This window comes from Macrobrachium nipponense, chromosome 36 (assembly GCF_015104395.2).
Source record: "Macrobrachium nipponense isolate FS-2020 chromosome 36, ASM1510439v2, whole genome shotgun sequence".
Lineage (NCBI taxonomy): Eukaryota > Metazoa > Arthropoda > Malacostraca > Decapoda > Palaemonidae > Macrobrachium > Macrobrachium nipponense.
In genome coordinates, this window is record NC_087220.1 from 48,325,782 (window position 1) to 48,339,304 (window position 13,523).

At 37.8% G+C, this 13,523-nt stretch overlaps 2 protein-coding genes across 7 annotated transcripts in view; one reads left to right on the forward strand and one right to left on the reverse strand.

Annotated features, from left to right (window-relative positions):
- Positions 1-13,523, forward strand: part of LOC135203609 (TWiK family of potassium channels protein 7-like) — a 194,784-nt gene that overhangs the window by 23,925 nt on the left and 157,336 nt on the right. The gene's annotated exons all lie outside the window — the stretch shown is intronic.
- On the reverse strand, positions 161-4,693 carry LOC135203324 (trichohyalin-like). Its single transcript, XM_064233067.1, has one exon. It carries the CDS (start codon positions 3,479-3,481, stop codon positions 1,094-1,096), a length of 2,388 nt encoding a protein of 795 aa, XP_064089137.1. The 5' UTR covers positions 3,482-4,693; the 3' UTR covers positions 161-1,093.

Below are 13,523 nucleotides of genomic sequence, written 5' to 3' on the forward strand. Positions count from 1 at the left end.
TGAAGTGGACCTGACTACAATGATTTTCCTTTAGGAAAGAGGTCACCAACAAAAAAGTGTGGGCATAAATCCAGTTTCGATGACAGAGACTATGTAGCTTTGTCTCGAGCTGGTATACCCAACCCTGAAGTGGACCTGACCACAACTGCTTTCCTTTAGGAAAGAGGTCACCAACAAAAAGGGTGGGCAGAAATCCAGTTTCAATGACAGAGGCTATGTAGCCTTTGTCTCGAGCTGGTATACCCAACCCTGAAGTGGACCTGACTACAACTGATTTCCTTAAGGAAAGAGGCCACCATCCAAAAGGTGGGCAGAAATCTAGTTTCGATGACAGAGGCTAAGTAGCCTTTTTCTTGAACTGGTATACCCAATCCTTGATTGGACCTGAATGCAACTGAATTGGACTGGACTTGACTGTTTCTGATTAGAAGTGGACCTGACTGCTACTGAATTCCTTGAGGACACGGGCCACCATCCAAAAGGTGGGCAGATATCCAAGTGGTTATGACTGCTACTGATTTCTATAAGGAGAGAAGCTTGACCAACAATATCCAGACAACTCCAAAAGCCAAATGAATGGGTCACAGACTGGCCTGACGACTGCATTGTCGAACGCACACCAAAGGCAGCTAGGGAGAAACCCCTGACACGCCTTCAGAAGAACCTCGAGAGGTGTGGGGGATTACCTTCAGAGGAACCTCGGAAGATGTGGGGGAACACCTTCAGAGGAACCACAGAAGATGTGGGGGAACACCTACAGAGGAACTTCGGAAGATGTGGGGGAACACCTTCAGAGGAACCTCGGAAGATGTGGGGGAACACCTTCAGAGGAACCTATGAAGGATCTTGGAGTCCCTCCCATGCCGCCAGAGGTGCATCGACGACGCTATCATCAAGTCATCCTGTGGCTCATCCACACAGCCATTTGGAATGTCTTGAGGCCTGCAGCCTCCCTGTTGCACAGCCAGTCAAAATTCCTACATCAGCTGCTGCTGGCTGGCATCGTGATCACCTGTGCTGTCTGTTCTTCCTAAACTGCTGCTTCGGATTAGGCCTTTTGGTTTTGGACCCACAAGTTCATTTTATTGCTTCCTTAGCAATTTTTTTGTTCATCTCCCTGAATAAGATCCTCCACCATCTGCGTTAGGGCTTCCCACTGTTTTCCATAGTCCTTCTTTTCTTGTTGGGCATTAGAGTACTTTACGTACTGTTCCTCTTCTACTCTCCTCACTTGGTCATGTAGGTCCTCATCCTTGACATGGTCTTTACTTCCATCTCTTGTTTCAGCACAGTTTTGTGGATCCATGTCTTCGCTGTTGTTTCTTCGTTCCAGTTCAATGTGTTCCAGATGGAAGTTCCTTTGAGCAGTCCCATGGAGGAGTGCCATTAGCATGTACTTATCCTGATTCCTCAGTTCTTCTTGCTGTGTCCTTAGGTGGTCCCTGACACGTTGTCGTTCTTTAATTATATTCTCCTCCTGTATCCTACACTTTTCCCTCAAACTTTCACATTCTTTCCCAAGTTGTTCCAGTTCATGGAGGTTTATGCTTTCTGCCCTCTTCAAAGACGAGAGCTCTCTTTCTGCATGTTTTAAAGAGCGCTCCAAGTTATGCTGTTCATGCTTGGCACTCTCCAAGTTCTGCTGCAGCTGTTCCGTCCGTTCCTGTAGCTTCTTTCTCTCATTGTCTTTTTCTTTTAGCCTCTCCTGGAAAAGCAGTCTCATTTCACTCCTTTCTGTCTCCAGCTCCTTTGCGTGATGGAGGGCAACTTCTAGTTTTTCTTTTCTTGTCTTTTCCTCTTCCAGTAAGATCTCCATCTCCTTTCTGCAATGGAGAGCATCCCTTTTCTCATTTGACAGCGAGTTCTTGAGTGTGGTCACTTCCAGGAGGGCTTCTTCTAAGTCTTCTTTAAGATTGGTATTTTGGCCTCCTAATTCCGAGACCCATTTCTTCAGTAGCTGGACTTCTTCCTTTAAAATCTGGGTCTTCTCTTGTTCGTCTCCTAAGTCTTTCCTGAGTAAAGTAATATCCAGACATTTATCCTTCAAATCTTCCTTAATCACAGCATTTTCACCTCCTAATTCTGTGACCCAGTTCCTCAGTACTTGAAGTTCTGCACAGGTGATGTCATTTTTCGCTCTCTCATTGTTGAGAGCTTCTGTTGCAGAGTCCAGTCGAGATTCCTTATGGAGCAGCGCTGACTCTAAAGACTGAGCTCGGTCTTTTAGCATCAGGGCCTCATTCTGAAGGCTGACGTTTCTTTGCATCTCGTTTGCGAGATTTCGCTCGAGCTCACAATTTCTCTCCTCGAGCTCATTTGCCTTGTGCAAAGCGCTCTCCAGTTCTGTTTCTTTGTCATCCATAATTTGCTGGAAGAAGCTTCGTAGTTCACTTTCCTCGTCTTTTCTCTTCTTCAGCAAGTGATCTGTCTTCTCCAGCTGAGTCTCCAGAGACGTTACGGTATCCAGCAGTTCTTGGTGTAAGCTGTCCATGATGTCAGCTCGGCCTGTAGCCAACTCAGCATATTCTTCCAGCTTTTGGTTTTCAGATTGCAGCTGTTCCTTTTCATTGTTCAATTTGTCCACTTCTCCTTTCAGTTCTGTTTCTGCAGCTGCTTTCTTTCCTATGAGAATCTCCTTGTCCAGTATTTGGTTTCGAAGTCGTGCAATCTCGTTATTAGCCTCGTTCAGCAGACTTTCCAGTTTTCCTGCGTGAACTTCACTGGCTTCCAGGTCCTCGGCTAACCTCTTTCTTTCGTCTTCCAGTTGGTCTTCTTCGGTGGTGTCTTTCGGTTCGCATTTTTCCTCCTCCTCCTCCTCCTCCTTCGCCTCTTCCTCGGTGGGTTCGAGCTCCTCAGTTTCCAAAATTTCCTTTTCTTCTTCTTCCTCCTCCTCCTTCTCCTCATCATCATCATCCTCAGAGTTGTCAAGATCATTCTCAAAGTTGTCAAGTTGTTGTTCGTCTTCATAATCCTCCTCCTCCTCGTCATCTTCAGGGTTGTTGAATTCGTCATCGTCCTCCTCGTCATCATCATCAGGGTTGTTGAATTCCTCCTCTTCGTCATCAGGATTGTCAATTTCTACCTCCTCCTCCTCCTCCTCCTCCTCAGAGCTTTCCAGATCTTCGGTCAGAAGAACTGGTTCCAGGGTTGGCACTTCCAGGTCGTCCTCCTCACGATCAAGGGCATCGGTTCCAATGAGTTTCCGCCTCCAGCAAGCAACAACAACAGCCAGCAACGCCGGGACAACCACCGCCATCAAGGCCATCCAGGGGATGGCGCTGGCGGGGACCGACGTCTCAATGCCGATGCCGTTGGGTGGTCGTGTTTCCACGACCTCTGGGGTCCAAGACTCGACGATGCCGACATGAGGAAGGTCTCCCAGAAAGCGTCCGTTCATTGCGTGACCGCAGGGTAAGCAGTATAGTTCAATTGCGACGAAGATGAGCACATACAAAGATATTACTTGTACGATGGGAAACATTCTGCTAATGTTAACCTGATGCTGTAGGTTTCTCCGAGGCTGGTTTTGAATTCTGCCACGTCTCAATTCGTATCCGGAGGAGGCGAAGGATCGCGCTTCTGGAAGCGAAGAAGAATCCGTTCCCGAGGAAGACTCCAGCGACGCCCCCGGGATTCCTTCAAGGTCCTCATCGTTCTTGGCTCGTCTCCAGAGAATACTTCTTCATCTTATTGCTTCTCTGCGTCTTCCCTCTTCCTCTTCTTCTTCTTCTTCTTTAGCGAGTTTTAAAGACAGCCTCCGAGTGTTCCTGGAAACGCCGCCGCTGAGGCTCCTTGTGAAGAATCGGAGCCTCGTCCAAGGAATCCCAAGGAATCCTCAGAAATCGAAACCCCCAACATCCTCTCACTTCAGCTGGGATCGGGAGACTAATTTTCCCCCGTCTAATACTCTTCTCTTATGTACTTACGCCAGACTATTTTTTTTTTTTATATTTCTAAAGTTTATTGATGCCATATTTCGCTTTGTTGGTTCTGTTTTGTCTTTCGTGAAAGGATTTCTAGATACTCGTCTTTTCCATTTATTATTATTATTATTATTATTATTATTATTATTATTATTATTATTATTATTATTATTATTATTATTATTATTATTATTAAAACCTCACGTTTGGCTTTCATCAGTGTTTTAATTCGTAATTTTATTATTATTAGTAGTGATACTGTAGTGATTATTATTATTATTATTATTATTATTATTATTATTATTATTATTATTATTATTATTATTATTATTATTATTATTATTTGCTGAAAGAAGACCTTCATTAATACAGGTTTTATTGAAAACAATGTCTATTTCAGTCGCGTTTACTTTCTATAGAAGTTTCTTTATTCTTATTACTGACTTTTCTTCTGTACTCAAGTTGTCTATTCAAAGGCCAAATGGGGGGATTCATGTCAAAAACGTTATTTGTCAAATTGAATATATTATAACAAATGCGGTACAAATTGGATCTTAAGCCTAACTGACACATTGGGTCATTTAGTACCTTTGGTCAATTAGCCTTAAGATCCAATTTGTACTGCATTTTGTATGATATATTCAATTTGGCAAATACCATATTTTTGACAAGAATCCCCCATTTGGCGTTTTAATAGCCAATTTGAGTACAGTAGAAAAGTCTGTAATAAGAAGAATAGAGAAACTTCTAGACAATATAAACGCTGCTGAAATGGCCATTATTTTCAATACAACCTTTATTTAAAAAATCCTCATAGTAGCTCGAGTCTTCAAATGGAGAAAAAGATCCACAGATTGATAAGGGGAACCGAACAGATTCCCGAAAGCTATCCTTTAAGTTTTAAATTTGAATATATGTACATTTAGATAACTGTGGATTTTATTCTCCAATACAACCTTTATTATTATTATTATTATTATTATTATTATTATTATATTATTATTATTATTATTATAAAAATGATAAAATGTTTGTATTTATAGCTTTAGTCCAAGTCGAAACCGTCGTCCATTCTTATTTTCTTCTGTAATTGATATAATTACAAAATAATGGATAAAAAACAAGATATATATCTATAAATATATAAATATATATATATATATATATATATATATATATATATATATATATATATATGTGTGTGTGTGTGTGTGTGTGTGTGTGTGACGAGACCACGGAAGGATAGATTTACATTAGGTGAGCTTGATTATACGCTGTACAGAAAACTGTATTGCGCCGTAGAAACTTCAGCGCATTTTATTTTTACTTTTTTTTTTTAGATAATGAAAATTTCGGTCAATTATGTATTTAGGATTTTATTTATTATGTTTTATACCTCGAGATATTGTCTATGATTTGATTTGGTTAAAATTATTGTCTTTAAAAAAATGATATATTCGATTTCTCTTGGTTTCTTTTTATACAAAAGGAGAATAGTTCTCCAGTAGGAGGGCTCTCTCTCTCTCTCTCTCTCTCTCTCTCTCTCTCATTTGAGAACTGGTGTGAAACTCTACTGTTTGACTATAGTATAATACATCCCCTTGGTACGCACGAAGGTCCTATAGCTTTAAACCATTCGGAGTCTATGATAAAAGATGATTTTAATTGAAAACCACCGGCGTTAGGAAGAACATAGGCTGATATCGGGGAAGCAGAATAAAAGGTCTATTTATGTATATATACGATTCATGGGTTCTACCTCAGGATTCTGATTTCTGTAGACCACAAAGTTAAGTATATCTTAGCTTAACCAGACCACTGGGCTGATGAACAGCTCTCCTAGGGCTGGCCCGAAGGATTAGATATTTTTCACGTGGCCAGGAAGCAACTGGTTACCTAGCAACGGGACCTACAGCTTATTGTGGGGTCCGAACCACATTATATCGAGAAATGAATTCCTAATCACCAGAAACGAATTCCTCTTGATTCCACGCTGGGAGAGCGGGGAATCGAACAATCGACTACTGAACTGGTCGGCAAGCACGGAACCTACTCGTCCAACGAGGAACTCTATAGACGACAAAAATGAACCTTTTGCAGAGTCAGATTCGACTATGATTCCCTTAGCTAGTGTTGGATCGTCTATACTCTATAGTCACTCCCGTAGGGGGGGTAGTACAGTCATTTGCGCCTTATATGGCGCACTGTAGGCATGACTTAGGGTGTTATTTTAGGAGGTTTATTCTTAAAACACATTGTTCGTGCGGTATCAACAAAGAAAAGTATTCAAAGCGACGCTATACGAAAAAGACGAGAGAAATCTACACCTAATAAAAGAAAAACAATTCATGTTGCTGAAAATTTTATCTATCCAATGGAAGAAAAAATCACAAAGTGTTAAAAAAAAGACTTATGGCAAGAAACAGATACATACGAGAACAAAATTTGTCCAATTTGAATCTATTGTGAAATGCTGAGGGGAAAAAGGTCAAATGGAACTTGGGGCAAAAATAAAAAGCTTTGCAAAATGTTTGACAAAAGAATAATAAGAGCCAAACATCGAGAGATGAAACCACGACCGAAAATAAAAATAAGAGAGAAAAAAGTATCCAATAAAACCCGTGATGACAAAGAGGAAATGAAAAGAAAATCAATCATCAAGGAAAAAAAAAAAAAAAGACTCGATACCAAATATGTCAGGTGAAAACCCATGTACACACACACACACACACACACACACACACACACACACACACACACACACACACACACACACACATATATATATATATATATATATATATATATATATATATATTGTGTGTGTATACCAATCTTATCTTGCTTCTAATACATTTACTCAAAAAAGTTGTAAACAACCTACTGGCAGGATAACCCAATCAATCAATCAATCAATATATATATATATATATATATATAATATTATATATATATATATATATATATATATATATATATATATGAAGATGAACCCTATTTATAGGGAACAAGCCCACCAAAGGGGCCACTGACTTCAAATTCAAGAGCAGATAAAAGAAAAATGCAGATATGTATGTATGTAGATATGTAACGAGAGAAAGACACAAGGGCAAAGAAAAAAAAAAAGAGGATTACTATAATGATTAAGACTAAGTGTCCTCATGTTGCCAAAAAAGCTCTGGTAATGTTAATCCAGTTCTCTACTTCTTACCTATGTGAGTTGGGGTTTTCTGCTCTAGCAAACATTAAAACTAACAAAAGGGAAAGGCTGAAAACCCTTGAGGGAGAAACGAGAGTATGTTTGTCCACCATTCAACCCAACTTGAAACGGATCTGTCAGTCACATCAAGCACACACATCTCACTAAATTAGGTGAGTTTTTTTTTCTTTGCTTAAAGGTGATTACCATTTTTGTTTTAAATTTAGTCTGCATTCATAACTCTTTACTTCAAATCTTCTAATATGCTCTTTGTATATACTATCTATTTCTGCGTGTACGGTGGTGCTGAATTTGGGTTGATTATGGATAATACAGTAATTATATTCATCAAATAAGTTAATTCATGCGATATGGTGGGAGGGTGAAGAAGAGGTGCCACGGTAATGGTTACATCTGTTTAGGGTGCCATCAATTAAAAAAGATTGAGAACCCCTGCCTTGAAGTATGAACAGAATAAAGGTTTATCAGATCAATTTATATTCACCATCCATAAAACTAAAATAGGAAAAATGAAATAAAATCGAGGGATATTGAAACGCATTTGATAAATTTACAGTTAAAATTAATTTGATAACTAAAAGTTAAGCATATCAAAGAGTAATAACATATAAGTGACAAATGAAATTAATTACTCAATTGGAATTATAAATCAATGGCACTCAAATGAAACAAATTACGACAAAATTAAAAGAATCAGGGCAATCGCCCTTTCTAAATCCACACACACATCACTACACAACACTAGATGACAGGTCACCTCAAAAGTTGATTCAAGAAGCTGTTCGTTCCGTCCTGCATTCGGGTTTTGTTGGGGGAAAAGAGACTAGTTATAAAATTACCACGGATGCAGAACTGACTTACAAGATTTTCATGATCATAAAAAACTTTACAATAATTATCAAGTTCGTTGTCAAAAATAAATTCCAAATATAATAGTGTGCAACTTCAGCATATTTATTAAATGTAGTGAATTAATTGGTGGTGTGTGTCAATACAATTTTGGGCGATATCACGCCCATACAGTGTACTACGCACGTACGCATACACACCCACAGAGGGGGACGCAAAGGAGCGACCAGAGGGGCGAATTACTACCCTTCCTTTCCCCTCCCGATCTTTTGACCTCTCCTAATGGCTTCTCTGGCGAGAGGCACAAACAAGACCCAATAACACCTTCAGCTCTTACCTGCGTGATATGCGCAATACATTCACCAAGATTAATTTCATATATATAAGGACAAATGAATTATCATGACTAAAACAGTAATTATACTTCGTTACTAAAACGTCTACTGACGTTTATGTCAAAAGACTTCGTCTTTGTGTAAAACCATCTTTCCGATGCTAACTGCACCACAGATACTACGTACTAGAACAACAAAATCAGATAAAATAATGTTAAGAGTGTCATTCTCGAGTAGATGTGGTTCTTTCACCCTTATTATGTCATGCAATATAGACTTACATATTTTACAAAATATATGGGCATGCATTCATGTATTCACATGAATACAAATACAGTAACATAGTTCCTGTCTGTCGATTACCTGAGAGACGGCAATACGCACTGATAGTGCCTACATGCGGTAATAGATAATATGCGAATAATATATATTTTTGTAAAATCATTCGGAACAAGAAAATATACAAATATAGCTTATAAGTATAAACGAATTACGTGTGAAAATGAATATCACCTTGCAAAGATGAGAGGAGAAGGTAAATATCGTTGGTACAGCGGAGGGACGTAAGTAACTTAGTCTTACAAGTTCTTCTTCCTGTTCTGTCAAAGCAGTTCGCGGAAAAGTGGTTTGAACAAATTACTGAATGCAATGAAGGTGTTCAGTTTTTCCATCTCAAATTATTTATCCATCTTCTGTATCTTTTACTGTCTTTCTGATTGTTAGGGAATCTGAAATATCATTGATGCATTGCACGTACTCTTCCATACATTTAGCAGTGCAGTATGGGCTACGTAGATATTCAAGTATAATCAGTTAACGATCCACAATCTATAAATTGAAACAATAAATTTTCGATTATGAATGATTTTGAAAATATAATGTAGATTACAGGGCTCATGCATCTTTATTATACTATAATGTGTAGCCTATGTATGTGTGTCTTTCCACCATGATCAGCGCCTTGTAAACAAAACCGAAGAGAAAAAAGTTGGCAGTCATTTCGTTCCATTCTAAGGCTTTGGCTTCGGAACGACACTGAGAAATAAGGGTTAAATAAGGAATATTATAAAGTAATTCTGACTTATTTGGAATAATAAACAATCGAAATACGAACAGAATCCGTAGGCGAGGGGCCTATAGCACTTGCTAGGTTCATTTCCTTTGTTACCATTCTAAAAGTCAACTTTGTCCTTGCTGAAATGGTTCGATAACTTACTTTTATCATAGAGACATTATTTTAATGTTATATATATATGTATATATATATATATACATATATAATATATAATATATATATATATATATATATATATATATATTATATATATATATATATATATATTCGAAAACAATTTGTGTACTTGGAAAAAAGTTTAAATTAGAAAGCATCTTAACAATTGAATACATTCAGGGTATAGGAGTAGCCTGGGCTACCAAATTTCATTGTCTTGCTATTACCAATCTGTGAGACATATGGTTTGATGAAAACATACTGTAACAGGGTTAAGCCAAGATTTGTTACATATACACTCTAAAAATAGTAGTTTTATCTCTTATTAGAGTAACAGAAGTTCTTGTCTAAAATTTTGTCAAGTCGTCCAAAACCACACACCACTTACTAAGGCTTTTTCGATAAGGACACTTTTTTTTATTTCTTTATTTTTTTTTACTTAATATGATGCGACATATAACATGGATGATGTTGAGAGTTCAAAACTGAGGTCATCATTGCCTTATGTGTCACAATAATATGCTAAAAGTTATGACATGTTAATACACAAAGGATTTGCTACAAAAAAAAAAAAAGAAAGAAAAAAGTACACAGCTGCTTTTACTTAGACTCGAATAATAGTTGTTGTTTTCTACGTTTTGTTTACGTGGTCCCGAAACATTCTCCCCAAGTGTGACGTGTTGGAATTTCGTTGAGACACCAAAGATGGTGGTATACATTTCTTTAAACGAATAACACTGCTTTTGATGTTTAAAACTGAGGAAAAATGATGGCATAGACAGCATCGTACAAGCCTACATACTTCAGGTAATTCACAGAAACATGTTTAAACGTCGAGACTGGTTGACAACATTAGTGTCATACCTATAGGCCTAGGTAGGTACTACCTACTAAAACATTTTTGATTACCATCAAGTTTGTTATTTTATATCAGTGGTCTATGCAACATTAATGATATTCTGATATCAAAATTAAAGTGCCACTACATTTATGTATCACGATAATATGCTGAACATATAAGACATGTTGAAGAGAGAAAAGAGATCTACTGCTACGACGACATAAATGTGACTGGCACAAAATAAAGGATAAATAAACTGCTATGCTTCGTGTACCTGTGAAATGTTATCCCATTTTGTCTTGAAGACTTATTTTTCCTATTTTGGCAACTATATAAGCCGCGCGTCGTACCATTATTGCGATCAAGATAAAAAAAAAAAAAATTGCAATCGCACTTAGACCCAGTTCAAATTGCATGGTTACGAGACCTTTAAAGATGGCCGCAAGTCTTTGCAGCGCCGCTCTGGTGGAGGACCACCGAACTACATACTACTGATATAGAGATCGCAACACCAGGTATATACCCTCTATGACTGGTATAGAGATCGAAACTCCAGGTATATACCCTCTATGACTGGTATAGAGATTGAAACTCCAGGTATATACCCTCTATGGTCTAACCGCACATGCGCTGCATCTAGATCAGTGATTACCAACCTTTATAACTTCAAGGAACCCCTGGAACAATTTTTCATATCCTAGGGAACCTACAGGCACTCTCTCTCTCTCTCTCTCTCTCTCTCTCTTCTCTCTCTCTCGCTCTCTCTCTCTCTCTCTATCTCTCTTCTCTCTCTGTATATATATAGATATACTTCTTTTATATATCATATAATATCTACCACTACTATTCGAGCTGTGTAAATTCAGATCAGCGTCATTTGCAATACCTATTTGTTTCAAGACTTCTTGCGGAACCCTTGATGATGGCATAAGGAACCTCAGGGTCTCGCGGAACCCTGGTTGGGAATCACTGATCTAGATTGACACCTTTTCTCATTGTTTCAAACGGCATTTATGAGTAATAATAGTTACGGAGCGCTCAAACTTAAATATTAAAAGTAATAATAGAAAAACTTCACCAGTCTTTTTAAGATTTTAACCATATATGCGTCTCGTTTAGCAAAGCTACCAGTCAAATATTCAGTCTTATGAATTAATTTTAGAATGTTTTACACAGTTCTTGAATTTCTGAAAACTTTTCGTCCGTCGCCCTTCCAAGTCTATGAATAACGTAAGATTTACAAGGGACTTTTTGAGCCAGTAATAATATAACCCAATTTGCATGCTTTTACAGTAATATTATAGTTACTTTATTATTATGAAAGTATTATATTAGTTGAACGTCTGCAGAAAGTTTAGTCAATACCACCCAGCTAATAAACTTGTACGAAGTTTTTAAAGGTTTCAAACGAATATTACTCATTGAAATTAACTTCAAACTTGCTTGATAGTCTGAAAAATCTATCTAGTACACCAATGTACATCATGTATGTGATTTTCAGCTAATTTTGTCGTATTTTAGTGCGAAATAGCAATGTGTCAATCTAGATGCAGCCTCATTCTAATAATAATAATAATAATAATAATAAGAAGAAGAAGAAGAAGAACATGTGTTAGTTTTATTACTGAAGTTGTTTGATTTGGCTGAGGACTCAGTTTTTCAACAAATAAAACTCTCTCTCTCTCTTTTAGAAAAGCTTATGTGAATGAGCTAAATCTTTAGCTAGATGCTCTCTTCTCTCTCTCTCTCTCTCTCTCTCTCTCTCTCTCTCATGATCTCTCTCTCTCGATCCTCTCTCTCTCTCTCTCTCAAAAGCCTATGTGAATGAATCGAATCTTTGCAGGCAGATATGTTTAAAGATCCTTTCCTAATATTTTTCAGCAATATCAAATTTATACCCATGAATGATGAATTACAGAGAGCAAGGTTTAAAGCCCTGTTATTAAGCAGCTGCATTCACACAATTTCTAGACGCATACTTCGCCATTTGAATGAATAAACAGACATGAATGAAATACGTTTTTATATTATAATTAAGAAAGCATTCTAAAAACAATTCTGACTACAACACAGGGGTACCAACCTTCGCCTCACCTAACTTCTTGGCGCATGCGCTGCTCACTTTTTTTTTCTGCCCGATAAACTTCCTGTTGTTTACGCCGTTGAGCGAGACAAAAAACAAACTGCTGCTGTAAACCTTTGTGGAGAACTTATCGGTTATTTTCCCTCCTCCACTTTAAATCTTGTTTTACAGATACACTTCCCCGCCGATGCAAATATACATTTGGGGGGAGAGACGACAGCTGGTAAAAGATATATGCGTGTTTACGTTCGTGAGTGTTGGGGGATCTATCGTTTCTCCGTAAACAAAACAAAAGCGCATTGCGGTGTTGGTGATTCACATCGTTTTTCTCTCTCTGTTTTCGTTCTTTATTTTAATATTTTAGATGATGTTTAGTTTTTATGTTTAAAATTAATATATATTATAATCATTGTTTAAATAGTTTCATCTTACCCATTGACTGGTAAAAATGTTCTGTTATAACAGAATTCCAACTAATAAAAGGAGCCCACAAAAACACTAAAATATATAGAGAGAAATACTATATTTCAGAGACAGCTGTCTCCCTCTTCAGGTAGATGAAGAGGGAGACAGCAGTCTCTGAAATATAGTATTTCTCTCTATATATTTTGGTGTTTTTATGGGCTGCTTTTATTAGATACATAAATATATATGTAATAAATAAAGACTGATAATATGTATCGTTGTGACATTTCTTAGAAATTGGAGATTCATCCCTTGGAGACAGAGACTGAGCGATAGCTTAAGCATGCTGATGACTCTTTTTTGGGTGGTATGATGTTAAAGTTCCTTACCTAAGCATATCAGTGCCACAAGGGCTAGTTCAAGGTGCCTTTGAAAACTGGCTGCGACCAGTTACTGAAGAGTGTGAATTCGTGGGTACGTGTACGAGCTATGTCCGTTCATAACGGCAAGTGACCAGTTACTGAAGAGTGTGAATTCGTGGGTACGTGTACGAGCTATGTCCGTTCATAACGGCAAGTTTTATGCAGAACAGGGGAGACGGCTGCCTTGGGGAGAAAGAGCCTGGATGGCTCTATA

Coding starts and splice junctions, on each gene's coding strand:
- LOC135203324 (XM_064233067.1), bottom strand. CDS start 3,481: ATGTTTCCCATCGTACAAGTAATATCTTTGTATGTGCTCATCTTCGTC.